Below are 15,917 nucleotides of genomic sequence, written 5' to 3' on the forward strand. Positions count from 1 at the left end.
CAGTGATGAGGCTAGTCGTAACAGCCTCCCAGTAAGAGTGCACTAATTATTGATGAAAAGAGAAAAACACTCTCAGACTGGATTGTAATGATTGCACTCCTCCTTTGGTTAATAGTAATGGGGGAGAAATAAGTGAACTTTTACCAACCCAGAGAATTTTTCGCTTTAACGAAAAAATGAATAGCTGTCGTGTTCTGACATTTAGGTGACAAGAGTAATCGAGTCTCTTCTGGTAAAGTTGTCCTGCATTAGCATGGAAACAGTACAATAAGTGAATGATGCAAAACACACTCCCATTCAAGGCCTCTGCAGCAACATAATAATAAAAGAGCTCCTTCAACAAGTGAAGAGATTAGTTTAAACCCAGGCAGCTTTATCAAAGATCAAGGCCAATATAAGACTCTTCAAACGCTAACATCATTTGAGTGTTTTTTATGAATGCAGTTTCAAAAATAGATTTCCATGTTTGTCATTTCAAAGCATTCCAGAGTCCTCCAACACAAAATCCAATTTAAAAAGAAAGGTAAACAGCCTCTCTTATTTTGTGCCCTCCATTTCCTCTTCATTGAAAAAAAAAGACTAAATTGATGTTTATATTAATTTCACATCTGATTATTTATCACAATATTTCTTTTTCAATATAAAGGGCAATGTTTTAATTATAACTTTTATTTTGAAACCCTTAAACCAAGCCACTAACCTTCTGCCTTGGCATTTTAGCCCCTAATATCTTCCCTCACATTTGGTCCCCTACATATATAACAGCAGCAAGGCCCAAAATACAGCCACTGCTCCACTGATAGGCTACACAATTTTTTTAATGAAAGATACATAAAGTAAGGAATGAATGTCAAAGAATTAGACCTGGTGTTCACTATCAATACTTATCTAAGAATGGATATTTATCAAATAGTACTTAACATTTTAGTTCAGGATTTTCCAAACTATGGCCTGGGGGCCCAATGCTTTACAACAACAACAACAAAAAAAGAAGATTCCAAGGTAAGGAGGCTCAAATTTAAAATTGTTAATTTACAACAGTGCGAATTAAAAAAAATTCAAGAAACCAAACTGAAAGCAGTGGTTGGATTTTGACTTTATGATCCCCAAAATCCTTCATTTTGGGTCACATATACCTTTACAACTTTTAAGGTAAAAAAAAAAAAAAAAAACAATTCTGGTAAATGAGCAACTTTTTAAAACTGAGAATTTTTAGTTTTTTCTTGATGATTGATAGATACTCTTGATTATTATTATTATTATTTTTAAGTTTATACATAGACCTTTTTTCAAGAACAAGTGTATGAAGGCCTATTATGCTGGGTTTTTGTTAATGAAAGCAATTAACTCTTTCTTAGATTTGAGTAGGGGACGCCCCGAGGAAAAAAAGGTCGGGAACCACTGCAATAGATGACCATGTCAAGTTTTTAACATGTATTTAAAAGGTGAATAACTGGCAGCCATTTTGATCCTAGTGTGGTAAATATCATGATCACAATTGAAATTCCATAATTGTGCAGCTGTATCTCACACTATGCTTCATAATTTTAGATAAATGCCAAACAATGGTATTGAAACTGACCTGAGAGGAAGGCGACTTTCTCCTTGAGGATGGGAAGAACATCGATGGCCTTCATATCCTCATTGCGATGAAACCCTGAAACACAGAGACATACAGGAAGTCAGCACTGCAGGAGGATCTTTGAAAAAACTCAGGCAAGACAAAAAATGTTAAAACAGGAGAGTGTAAATAATACAACCAGTCTTTGTATTTATTTTCTCACTCATTTGGCCATCAGACTGTGATTTATTCATTCTGAGGTGACTTGGTCTAAATTGCTAATGATGCTTTCTGATCCCTATGACACTGTAGGGATCCTGTATTGAGAATTAAAAACATGGTGAGCGAATCTTTTATGATTTTATTGTGTACAACATCAACGTTGATGCATGGATGATAGACTGTTAAAGATGGACATGGCAGCTTCCTAAAAGTAAGGTTAAAACATTCGGAGATGCTCTTATGGTCTGAAATGTAGTTTATAAAGTTTGCTTCCAGATGGGAAATTGATAAAAATGTAAAATCAAACTCAAGAAGTCAAACACTTTCTTCTCCAACATGGTTTTGGTTAGGGGTCGACAGACTATTGAGGCCAGTCAACACTTAAGCATGGGTGCAACAGACACTTTGAGCATATGGAATCACTTCCTGTTTCCTGCCGCTACCATGTTGTTTCAAGCCATTTCTCATGCTGATAGGGTCAGGGCTAAAGTTTACTTTCTTCCATTTTTTTGATCATTCAATTTTACTTTTCCACATTAGGTCCACTTTTTATTCCCTAATCTATGTATGTCAGTTCCAAATATCAGTTGTTGGTCTCATGAACTATTAATGTTAATACTGGGCCTGAAAAACCAGTATCAACTGACCCTAGTTTTGGATAGTTAGTTGGTAAGTTAGTCCTTAGCGTGGTATTTGATGCCTGTGTGTTCATTTTTCTGAGAAGTTTGAAATTTGAAGCACATTGAACTGGAACAATGTGAGAATACAAGATTCATGTGTACTCAAGCACCATGGGAGATGTGAATGCAAACATGTCCAAGTACTGCATACTTGTCAGAAAGAAGGGTTAATAGGGTTAATTAAAAGAAATATCTACAGTAACAGGAGGGTTTCCATTGTCTACATGGAACATAAACTAACAAAATCCAGTTGATGAAGTGCGTGACTGGCAGGTTTACTTTTTTTTCTTTCTTTTTTCTTCAGATTTACAAAGCAACAACATAAATACCACCATCTAGTGCATTGGACTATATACAATAAAAATGTTTCCAGGCATGGCATGATGTTACAAATGTGAAAGCAGACCAGCAGGGCAGAGGAGAGGAGAGGGGGCAGTAATCCCACTCAGACACAATGGGTAACTATCATACCTAATGCTGATATGTTACTGGATGTTGTAAAGATGTAAAAAGCCATGATTGACAGCTCTATTAGAGGTGTGGTCCCTGTGACAGAGGAAATATAATGAACACTATCATAAGAGCCCTTGAACTTTCTATAACCCTACTCACATCTGCAAAAAAAAAACTCCTCAGAGTAGCATGAACTTTCCTGGGTGAGCTGCATAATTGTTTGAACACAAACAGCAGAATTGTACCCAGACCTTTCTGTGTAAAATTGGGGAGCAGAAAGACATTTTGACATTTACATCCTACAACCAGTAGAAGACTATAGACAGTCTCAGACCTCCAGCATCCCTTTGCCACAGAGACTCAGTCTGGCTGTGAGCTGTATATGTGAACAACAAACTCAGGACAATTTCAATGGCAGTCTGCCTGAAAATTTCTGGAGCTGGTATTTAAAAACACCTTATAACTGTGAGTTTCTTCTTAAAACTGACACTTAATTCCACTGTGGACCGTACCAGCCAGAGGGGTAACTGCTGTTTTATCGGTAAGATAAATGTGTGTTTTGTTAGCAGGAGAGGGGGGAAAAGCGGAGGAAGGATCCACCTGACATCCACTTTTTACATACAGTGACTGGCTGCAGTGGGAATGCAGTTTTGACAATTCCATCCTGTCCAGCTCTAAAAAAGTGGCTAATAAAACTTTCAGCAAATTCTCAAACCGTCATCACATCAGGAAACAAAGGAGCAGAGGGCAGGTGAGTGAATTCATAAGTCTAGTTACAATAACGGCAAGTCAGGAAACAATCATTTAATAAATAAGCATACGATATTAGTTTAGGCAGGCCATGGTGTCAAGTACTGCCATATAATTAAGATCAGCTGATCTCACGCAAGTCCTCATCAGCCAACTGATTTGTTTCTAAGCATGCTACTGGCTAACTGCACTCATGCTGCCCTATTAAAGCTGCTCAAGCCTGCCTATTCTTTTCTGCTTCCTCTGCATGCTCTTGCAACCCCTCCTCCACCCCAGCTACTCCATTATTTTGCTTCTGACTCAATCAGTGTAATTCCGCTGTCACTGATGCCTGCTCTGCTCTAGGTTTTTTGCTACTTCTCTCTCTGCCTGAGGTTTTCCTTTTAGGCACAGGAAAGGCAAGAACATGTGCTGTTCCTGCTTGATGCTATCCTAATAGGCTTGTGGAAGGGCAGGAGGATCCCAGGTCAGAACAGCCACACCGCCAGATATAAAAAATAGCAGTAAGTGCAAAATGAATGAGAAATATTTATAACATGCAAATTATGTATGTTTCTTAACAAAGTGGTCCCAATTTAAATGCAACAGTGTGCACATCAAAGCAATAACGCATGATCTAAGTGTTTTTATACATTTCACCCTTCCCAGTATTTTAAGTCTTCTGACCCTCTCTCCCAGTTTGATCATGGTGACTGCTGATGTATTCTTTTTGTTGATATAAGAGTTAACCCTGGTAGGATGATGTTGCTCTCGCCAGCTCTGTTATTGTATGTTCATCAAATGTCAACATTTTTGCCTCGCCTCCTCAACAGATGGCAAACTGGTTAGTACCAGGAAGCAAGATGGAGCTATTCAACACAGATGTCCACAAACACACTGAAACACACTCTCACACCAACTGACTTTTATCTCTTTGGTGTGTCAGAGCAGTCAGTCATGAAGACAACTGAATCAGCCAGACAAATGTGTGATACAGTCAAATATCATGGCCATTTTTCCTCTTTATATTTCCACAAAATGATGCATCAGATGATAACTATAAGGGCTTCATTCTACATTCTCACGACTAATTCTCTGTCAGGCTAAAATGAAAGACTGTGGGCAGTGGGAAGCAGGATAATCGATATCTGAAAGCTCTACACATCAGTCATGTTATTGACAGCTTTGATTGATTACCGAGTATGAGTGCATGTCAGTGTGGAGGTGGTGTTGGTGTAGAGGGGGGGTGGTTTCTCTGCAGACGCACTCAGCTGGTGACGTCATCAAATATCTCTCACTGAAGCTGTGAGTCATCTCTTTCACATTTACACACACATACACAAACCCTCACACAAACACACACCATAAATATTAGGAACACGTACTCTCATTTGCATGAAGATAACCACTGCACATAACAACGTATCACACATGAGATTGAAATTATTATTTGTGTTTGATTCAGTTTGATGATCTTTTATCATTTTAATGATGCTAACTGATACATGCCTTAGCACTAGTTTTCCTCTGATACTGTCTTAGTCTTTTTTAAAGGTACAAAACTATTATGTGAAGAACATCTATATTTACAAAAAAAATGACTACTCCTGTGTTATACATATTTTCCAGAGGTTTCCCAGAAGTTAAATATTTCTATGCAATGGATTTGAAACAGTCTATCTAGCGTGTCAGGTTATGGCTGTTCTTTCTGTTGACCAAACTCCCCCTGTAAAATATAACTAACCTCCTACACCCATTATAGTGCCTTTTCCAAGCTAAATAGAGACATGTTGCTCAGTTCAGCTCCACCCAGCCCCACCCTATTCCACTTCTCACTTGCTACTTCAAATTGCTAATTCCTTTTAATAAGAGCTGCCATGTGTGCATTGTGTTTTGTGAATGAATTTCACAAAATGAGAAAGAAAACAGTTAAAAGAGGTTGTGCTGGTTTGCTCTGCCATAGATCCCAAAATGCTTTGTTAGTAGTTAAAGCAGCAGTAACTGCTCTTTCCCTAATTATGTGAAACTCATCCTCGAAAAAAAAACAAAAGTAATTGTTTACTGTTTGGTAAATAAAACTTCTGGAGGGCGTTCTTTCATTGAACTCCAGGTTTTATTGAATACCAGTGCTTACGCATATAAGCACTGGGGCAGCACAAATCTGCTCGTCCACTTTTGTTTTGAATTGAATGCTCCACCATGGCAGAGTTTACATACTGTGTCATATGTCATCAACAATTTAGGGGTTTTATGTTGTTTTACACACAAATTATCAATCTTGCATTGACAAAGTGAACTTCCCTATCTTTGTGTAAGTGCATGGGGGTTTTGACACCAGTCACCAGCCAAAGTTTCATCACTATTACCTTGATTTAAGAGCCTTTCATATTTCTCCATTCATGGCAGCCAGTCACGTAAGGTCAGACTCAGGGATTGATTTAATGTGTTCATGCAGCGTTACATCCATGAAGATGTAATAATCAACATGGGCATGGACATCAAACGGCTGCCCAGAGGTCAAACTCAGCATGATGTCAGGCACTCTCAACAGGTGTTAACTGTTTCATTCATCATGCATCAAAGATGTCTGAGTTACAGCTGCTTGCTAAATTTGAGAAGTGACCTTAAACTGTAGGATTATTTTATAGAGACATGTCAATAAAAATAATGGTTCAAAGGTATTAGCCTTGCTTAAATCTTTCTTCGGTTTGTCTCTGATGCGGCAGTCAGATACAAACATACTTAAGGAAGGACTTGCACACAAAGAATAAAAGGAGCATTGACGTGAGCATATTCTTATTGAAACATAGCTTGTTTAGTCAAGAAAAGAATATCATGCAGGCTGGTTTCGTATGCGCTCGCATTTTCATGTAATCATCAGCTGTTTGCGTTTCATGCGATAGCCCTGCTCCACTCCCATTGTTAGCCAGTCATTGCTGCTGACCTTTTAAAGTATGGAGTACTTCCACCACCTCCCCACCATCAACATCAAGTCTTTGCAGCTTAAACAATGGCATCTCTGGATTATCACATTTCAGTAAGCTGTTCCTAGAAATCTTCCAAGTGCACATTAAGTTAATCTATAATCTCCTATTCCATGGGTAAAATCCTTCATTTTGTTTATTTCTTAGCTTCCAAAATTCAGTCATCGATCCACAATGCAACATGGTGCTGTGCCCTCTTGTTCTTTAGTGTTTTTATTCATTTGTTATACCACCTACTGCTTGACCTGTTGACTCCCAATACTCGCATCACACTACTGTGTGCAAACACACCGAAATTTGCATTTTCTCGAGCAGAATTTCTAAAAAGCCATTTCAATTGTGTGATACTTTTGGATGGAAACCCCTCTATTGACTAGAAAATAAATTTGAAGATAAGTGAATCTTTGTTAGATTGTTGTGTGCTGGATCGTGCAAACCAAGCTGTTAAATAAAACAGTCATGATTTGAATTAACTTCAGAATACAGCCTGAAATGGGATCATGGCTTCTTGCTGAAGCTGCTATTTGATTGAAGTATCTGCTCTGAAAATAATTTTTCCCAGTGCTTGATACAAGCAAGAGAAATCTAGTAAAATGAAAGCATTTCCTAAAGATATTTATCAAAAATATGGAACTCCTCTCTCCAGGTTTCTAACAAGTTGCATTATAGAAATCAAACATATGAAACACACAGCCAGTTGAAGTTGGATGCACAGATTGTGGATCAAAGACAAACTGAAATGGAGAAGTACAAAGTGTGTGATGTGAAATGACAGAGCAGAGAAGCAGAGGCTGATACAGATTCAGATGAAACAGCAGAGTACAGTGAGCCGGATAATGATACAGACAGAGGAGACTGCAGAAAGAGACAGCTAAATAACTCCTACAGGTCCTAATGGCTCCTGTAATATCGATTTCATCCCCGCTCTGAGGGAGTTAGGAGCAGCAGTCAGGCCGGGATGACAGCACATTAGCTCACTGTGGGAAGCGGCCGCACCGGACTAAACCTGACTCACGGAAAATGTCACAACCAACTGAGACAAGATGGGACTGAGGAAGCAATAATGGCCTTATTCTCTTTTCACGACTGGTAACGGGAGGGAGAAAAGCTCAGTCACTACAATATACACTCCCTGTTTTATCATTTCCCTCTTTGCTGGCTGTATCTTTATAACCTGCTGCTCTTGTTTCCCATCCAGCCATCCTCTATCTCTATCTCACACACTGATAAACTGGCAGTAGTTGAAAAAGGAAACAAAGCCATGGACTTCATAGCTTCATCTTCAAAGAGTGAATCAGTGCGTGTATATGAGCATCAGAGATACAGGGCCTAAAAAAGAGCAGAAATACTCCTCTGGCACTTTGAGTGTGAGCACATGTTTTTGTGCATTTCCTGTGAAGTGTGCCCAGACACATTCCTCACAGTGGTGCTTTATGTAAAACACTGGAGCAGGCTCACAGTCAGCACTGACCTCTCTGCTGCAGGTCTGCTCAAACTGCAGTTGGTCACCTTTTTAAATATCACACTTAACCAAGTCTGGCAGAAAGATGGAAATGCACGCACTCTGGGTTTATGTGGAGGGCTGCAGTCAGCTAGAAACAGATGTAGCTGCGATGAAAGTTGCATATTTTAATTCTGCAACAATGGATGTCAAGATCAGGCTGAAAATTGGAAAGAGTAGGGTGCCAATGGCTTTGCAGTCAGGTTGTGCCTTGTGCACAGTAACTAACCTTTCAAGTGGGCGACCTGGGTTCAAGTCTGACATGTGGCCCCTTGCACACATGTCATTCCCCACGTTCTCTCCTTGATTCCCCATGCTACTGACCTGTGCTTTCCAAACAGAGGCAAAAAATATTGTTGATGGCTAGTAGTAGCATACATTTTGAATAACAATATGTATCACCATGTAGAAGTCATGATTCATGGGGTATTATTATATTTTTAAAACTGCGGTTATTGATTTAATCAATATTTCCATTTTTTCATCTAACTTTAAAGAAAACTACTATATTACAGTACATAAAATGTAATTAAAACATAAATTGAACTTCATATGCAATAAAAAAGTGGAAATATTAAATACAGTCCCTGTGAAGAACATTTTGTCAGTTCTTGTTTATCATGCAAAATAAGATGATAACATTTATGTCATGTAAATGATTTAAAGTGTCAAAATAAGTACAACCCCCCCCCCCAAAAAAAAAAATCATGTCTCTAGTTACATTCTTAACCAAAAATCGTCTAAACAGCATTTCAGTCAGTAACACCCTTGTCATACATTTTACCATTTAATTGCAAAATGGATACACAGTTTTATTTGCCAGAGAAGGCTCTGCCCAAAAGATGCTACCTTAGTTAGCTGACTTTTCATGGAGCACATAGCTAGAAAGCCATATATGGAAAGATACATTTATGACAATGTGCATTGAATACAATCAAATTAGTTCAAAAGCCATACATAGTAGCAGGATTCTGGATATGAGGGTGCAACATGCTTTATGCTATAAAAGAGAAGGCTAGGGTGGAGAAGGCTAAACTTTGCCAGCAGCAGCAGCAGCAGCAGCAGTGTTGTGCATCAGCGTTAATGCAAACAGGGATTAATGAAAAGCATGTCATATTTAAACACAGCACAGTGTTAAGACAAAGAGCTGTGATTGGCCGTGGGAGCTGGGAGGTGATAATTGGGATCAGCTGGCCATCAGCTGATTACGACAGGGCATATGACTACCGTGTCCAGCATGAACTAACACTGAGTTTTTTTTATATGTGTAATTTTGACCACATGCGGTAGTATCAACAATCAAATACTGAATATTTTCTTGAATTGCTTTACTTACAGCTGAGCCCTATGTGAAGTTAAAACAAAATGTAGAGCAAGAAAAGAAAAGCCACAATGGAGAGAAAGTTGCTTTCAGTGTGATTGACTTCTTTGGTGATCTTCAGCACAGAGGTCACAGTGCTGTAAATACACACACAACTGTGATGCCTTCCTTATTTTTGTCATGTTTATATACAGCAATAACCCCATACAATATCCCTTGGAAATAAAGAATTAGTCTACACACTGATTCATGAGACCCTATCATTGCCCCTCGCTGCACACACTCACACAGCCGCACATGACACTCTCCTCTCTTCACTACACACAACCCCTCATTTACAAGTCTGCCGAGCATGAAATAAAGCTTTTCAATCACAGGCTGCTTGTTCATAACACACTCATAATGAGAGCAATCCATTTTACTGGCAGCCTGCACTCAGGGCTGTAAAATGAGGCGAAATGCATCGTGTTGGTCCATGAAATAAGCGCTTCTTCACCCTGAGCTCTTCTTGTAATTGTTATTCTTCTAATCAAAGGTTCAAAGCAGGAAAATGAAGATTAAAGGTAGAAAGCGGAGATGCACTTGTTCTTGGTCAAAAAAGTGCACCACTTGTCCTTGTGTATACACAAAGTAAAGGTGATGACTACAAAGGAGCACCAGCTGCACACATGGCAGGTAGTGCATCATTATAACACGAGCTATGCAGATATTACGCAAATGCATGCAGGCACAACACATGCACATGCACCTTCCTTCTGCAGATTTCACAGTGGAGACTTCCAGTGAATGTATTCATCAAAGAAATGAAGATTTAGCAATTAGTATTTTGTGTAGTATTTGTGTTTTGGCTGGCTTGACAACTAATGATGCATTGCATACACTAAATCTCGCCGGACATGCAGCTCTAAGTGCAACAAATCTACACTTGCATTGCCATGGGAATTCAGCCAGTTTTTCTCTTATCAAATTTATATTTCACCTAGTTAAAGTATTTTCCATTAAACAGAAACACAGCAAGAGTTTAATATCCTAAAAACAATTAATACTGCAAGAAAATAACCAAAAAGAAATGTAACTCTCTCCTGAAAGACAGGCTAAATTGATGTGAAAAACACAGGAGCAGATGAGCAAAACTGCCATCTATGGTCATCATTCATAATTTATATGACTCTGAGCATAAAGCAGGAATTGCCATTTGCTTAAGGTGGAAATTAAAGTTTGTTTAATCAGCTATGTAACAAATCAGGGGATGCATCCCTCTAAGGACGCATTTGAAGACTGATTACATTACAGCAGCGTGTCAAAGATAGTCCCATTCAAAGGCTCCTTCAGATGTGGCTGATAAATCTATCTTCCTTTTAGCCATTAAAGGAGGTGCATCCTTTGTGGACCTACTATATATCCCAGAATTCATAGTAGGTCAATTCAAACACTCAAGTGGCCTACAATGACTTCAGGCTATCAAGCACAAGTAATGAGTTTTAACTAAATAGCTACCAATACTCATCATAACAAACAAAAGGCATCTTCAAATGTCAAATTTTCCCACAAATTAGATGAAGTTGTATGATGTTATCATGTTAGCTACTGCCTGTGCAGCTGGTGATATTGCTAGGTGACATGGGTCAGGGAGGGAGGGTACAGCTAGTGACGCAAATAGGGACTCCTCCATGAACTGGATTGTATTGTTTTAGGTGGCCTGAGTGGTCTCAACAGCCTATAAAGGCTGAGTCCTTGAAGGATGATGCCCCTGGATTGAGACACAGCTAGCATGTTTAATAGATTGTTTTTATACAGGTCAAAGGTAGGCCAGTCCCTTTGGGGTCTCTGTAACAACCACAAAACCACTGAACACAGAGGTGAAGACACATAATTGTAGCTTTCAGAATGACAGAGCCTTTACATAAGACTGAACAGTTTCATGCTTCGTTTAAAAATAATTTCTCAGTCTGTGTTTCTGCAAAGCGTGACTTCAGACTCCCTGTGAAAATATTTCACTTGCAGCTCCAGCAGTGATTACACAGCAGTTTCCCTCCTGTTGCTCTGTGTGAATTTAGAAAAACACACACAGACAAGGCAGCGATGCAGATTTGCCCCACTCGACCCTTCTTCTTGTCTCTCCATGAAGATTGTGCTCTTATTCCTTAAATTCACATGGCTGTGTGTCAGAGAGTGTGACAGGACAACACGCAGAAAGTGTGCCAATCCATTTCCTTTTAGCCGTCCTGACTCCCGACTGGGAACGCTCACATGCTGGTCTGCATCCACCACTACATAACAAGTTCTGTCTCTGCCTCGTACCAACTTTTCACACCACAGACTGAAAACATCCTACACCCTTTAGGAACCAAAATGGGCGACAGACTTGTTTGTAGAGGGATTTAATTAGGAGTAATGAGCATGCTAAGTTTAGATCAGAATGGGGAAAAGCTGACCAAGATTGTAGCATGTTAAAGGACCAGCACAATAACTTTCCTCACCTTTAAGCCTAGTGAAACCATCTTATAACTCAAAAATGAACACAGTTGCGTATTTGTGTCGTCTTTCCACAAGAAGACGGCCTCAGTGCACTGTGCCAATCCTTTTATTTCCAATCCTTCTGACCACAGGCTAGACTGTACATGGTGCATCTGCACAGCCTGGCACGCAGCGTGATGCCAATCCTCTGGCTCATAACCTCATAACCTCAAACTCAGAGCAATTACAAGCTAGTCGCTGCGGCAGAACAGACCAGGGCTGGTACATAATAATGCAGAAAATTCTGTGCAGTTTCCCAGTTGTAGTGCTGTCCACCTAAGCACAACACTGTTAACATGAAAACCTGCTGCTGGGGATGAAGCCCTACAGATTGAGAGCAGTAGTCGCTATGCATTTTATATTTTTCAGCTGCAACAAACTGATTCCCACCATTTATATTTAATGGTAGCGGTTTAAATGTAAGCTGTTTTAGATTTAGTGTCTGCTATGAAGAAAGATTTAAAGAGCATGTGATTTTAGATGGCTCATTCAGACTGCAGTTCTGGGTCAGAGCCCAGGATGTGAACTGCTCCGAGTTTCAGTGAAAAGAGACAATCGGGAGGCATTTGTCAAACTGTTCAGCCTGGTTTGGCTCGCTCTGGCACAGATCAGACTGGCTCAAATGAGCAGTGATTTTATTAACAGCTTAGAAATGGAGAAGCTTTGTTTAGTCATTACTGTGGTGCATGTCTTTGATAGTTTCACACATGTACACAGCTCCTTTTTAACTGTAACTGGTGTGTCTGTATATGAAGTGACCTGTGTTTCACTGTGAAGCAGTGTGAATGAAATCTTTTGCAAGTTTCTAAGAATAGCGATCCCTCAGAGAGAACCATGTGCCACTTTTGCAGCTTTTTGGGTAAAACTTGACAGAAACCAGGCAAGAAGCGGGGCGAGAGATATCTCATGGAGGGAATTCACTTCAGCACAATACAAAATCAATATCCCCCTGTGAGGAAGGTAACACGGGTAACACTTTTCCAGGAAACTTTGAGGCCATGACTGTCTACCACAACTGACAGTCTACAGATGGTGTTTGGGAAAAAAAGGAGCCTTTCTGGTTTGTGGTGGTGTTCAAGTTTTAAACTTCAGCTTTTTTGGAGCTAACTTTGTTTGACAGATTTGGTAGGAAGCACGATGTGCCAGGTTTCTGGGATAAAAACATCCAAAATCGCCTGTGAATTTGACACAAGCCAGCAGCTATTGTGTAAAAATACTCAAGAGTTAAGAATGCAGAAAGTTACATTTATGTAAGAGAAAACTTTTTCACTTTAATGTGATCTCTGCATGGGGGTTTTCTCCTAAACAAGAACAAGAACTAGATACTTATTTATCCTCAATGGAAGTTTAACAGTGTAAATAAAGCAGTAGTGAGAAATAAAGTTATCAAAAATATAAAAAGTGATAAAATGAATATAAATAAGTAATAATACACTAAGAAGAAACAAGTACGTATGAAAAAAACAAGATTTTAGGAAAAAATGTATAAAAAGTTCAATTTTGAACATTTGTTACAACTATAATTTTATTTCTTCTATTTTCTTTTGTTAGATTAAAGCCATTATCTTATTAGAAATATTAATAGAAAATAATCTTGTGTAATACTATGGCATTAATAAAATAAGTCCTTAACATCTCATATAGGCTAATTTATTGTTTTGGTTATCAGAATTTGAAGGCAAACTCTTTCACACGGTCTAAGTTGCAAATTATTGGCAATATTTGGAACACTGTAACCTGTGGAAAAGTTGAACCTCAGCTTATTTTTATCTGCCTACACTCTCACCATGCATCCGTCACATGAAGATCCCATGTTGTCTTCTATTTCTGCTCAACCCCCTGGTGTGTAAAGCTACCAGGCTGCTGTTACCCTACATGTTGTAGGTGATGCATGTTTATCCTGGTCTATACCGTGGGCTTTTTACAGGCTGTTTGTCACGTCTCTTGTGTGACAGCCCTGACTAGAATAACATCAAGTGTCTGTTGCCCCGGTGCAACATCAGAGATAAGATAAACAACTTCCAGCTCTTTCTCTCTTGTTCTGCCTCTCTCTCCATGTCTTTATCTCTCCTTCTCCTATAACCTTTTCATTTATTTATTTTCCTATCTTCCAATCACACTCATCCTCTTTCCATCCCCTTCCCTCTGATACAAAGCCACTTCTAGCAGCGTCTACTCTACTCCACTTCTTTGACCTTCAGCCTGAGCTGGCAGGGGGCCTGGGGACTGTGGTGAGCTCAGCTTTCATCGGGTTTCTCATATTGTTGTTACAGTGTGGCTTACAGTAAAAATAACACTTTGCTCCTACCGCAACCCCTCGACCTGGATATAACCCCTAAGCACAGCAGAAAAGGGGTATGAATAAGTCATAACAAATGGGACGGGTAGGAAACAAAAGCTAATCTCATGGTACGGCTCTGGCACCACGCTTAAATGTTCGATCTATAACTGCAACATGGCGCCTTCAGACTAAACAATTTTCTACCACAACTGAAGAAATATTATATTTTTCTTCCTGCCTGTTCTCTCTCTTAGGTTGTCATATATGGCAGCTTGGTCTGTGGCTCAGTGCATCAAATTATGATGGTGCATGTTCCCGTCTACAATCATTTCTGGATGTTTTACTTTAGCTTTTACTTGTGAAGTGGCAAAGTATGGTAACACAGTATGAAGAGGGGAAATTTCTTGGGTTGCTGGTAAGAGCCAATGACTTTCATCCAGGAAAACACATTTTGTCTCCTATACATAACAGTCACCATCTCCAGCCCACCGAGTACCTTTTGGATGAACTGGAACGGAAATTGCAAGCCAGGACTTCTCGTCAGTGCCTGACCTCATAATTACTCTACAGAATGAATGAGCACAAATTCTCAAAAACCTGCAAAAATCTTGTGGAAAGCCTTCTAAGAAGAGTGGAAGCTATTATAGCTGCATGGATGAAAATGGTGAAACAAAGTACAGTGTCCTCTAATCACCTGTCAGCCTGAGCTGATCTGAATTTACCATTGATTACTGATGTTGCTGTTAGTTCTGATGTCAAAATTAAAATTATATTTACCATCTTGAGTGACATTGTTTGTAGTTTAAGTCCCCATATGACAGTTGTATAGCCTGAGCTCTCTTGAGTACCCTCAAGAGCTTTACTAAGCGTCTCGTGTAGAGACCAGTATTTACAAATTTGCTTATGACACAGCCAGATGCATACATGGGCACAAGGCAAGGCCGCTCATAAGGGAGGAAGGGGGATAAAGGGAAGAGCTTTCTGGGGCCCTGCCAAACTAGGGGCCCATGGAGGTCATCAAAATCATGCTCCACTGTTACATTAAACTGTGATAACTATATATATGATTTTTACCTGACTGATAACCACTCTTTTCAAAGCAACAGCTAACTTTTTTCACTTGATTAAGCAGTAGTATAAAGCCTTCTTAAAAGTGTTAAACCCCTTTTCTTAAACTCAGGTAGAATGGGTTAAACGTGGCAAACATGGTTGGATGAGCAGGTAAAATCAGATATTCAAACAGAAGAAATGGGTCAAAATTGTCAAAAATGGGAATAAAAGTAGCAAACAGGGAGGAAAACTGCCAAAAAGGGGTAACAAGTGGCAAACATATGTAAAAATGCCAAAAATAGGCAAATTAAGTGGCAAAAATTGGTTTAAACTGGGAAAACAGTTTGCAAGTGGCAAAAATGGAAGAAAAGGTGGTGAAATCAGGTTTTAAAGTATCAGAAATGGGTTAAGATGGGAATAAGTGATAAAAATAGGAAAAATTCATGAAAAATTGGAAAAAAAAACAAGTTTAAAGTGGCAGAAATGGGTGGAAAAAGTGCTGCAATGGGATTAAAAAGTGGCAAAAATAGGTAAAAATAGGCAAAAATGGCTTTTAAAGGGAAAAAAATGGGTCAGAAGAGGCAAACATGGGCAGAGAAAAGTGATGAAAGCTGGTTA

General features: G+C 39.2%; 1 protein-coding gene across 3 annotated transcripts in view; it reads right to left on the bottom strand.

Moving 5' to 3' along the window:
• Positions 1-15,917, bottom strand: part of triob (trio Rho guanine nucleotide exchange factor b) — a 173,541-nt gene that overhangs the window by 100,445 nt on the left and 57,179 nt on the right. For all 3 annotated transcript variants that reach the window (XM_041793001.1, XM_041793000.1, XM_041793003.1), the window contains exon 3: positions 1,583-1,657. In XM_041793001.1, coding sequence (XP_041648935.1) covers positions 1,583-1,637 — 55 coding nt within the window. In that variant the 5' untranslated portion in view covers positions 1,638-1,657. The remainder of the gene's footprint in view (positions 1-1,582; positions 1,658-15,917) is intronic.

Source organism: Cheilinus undulatus, linkage group 8 (assembly GCF_018320785.1).
Source record: "Cheilinus undulatus linkage group 8, ASM1832078v1, whole genome shotgun sequence".
Lineage (NCBI taxonomy): Eukaryota > Metazoa > Chordata > Actinopteri > Labriformes > Labridae > Cheilinus > Cheilinus undulatus.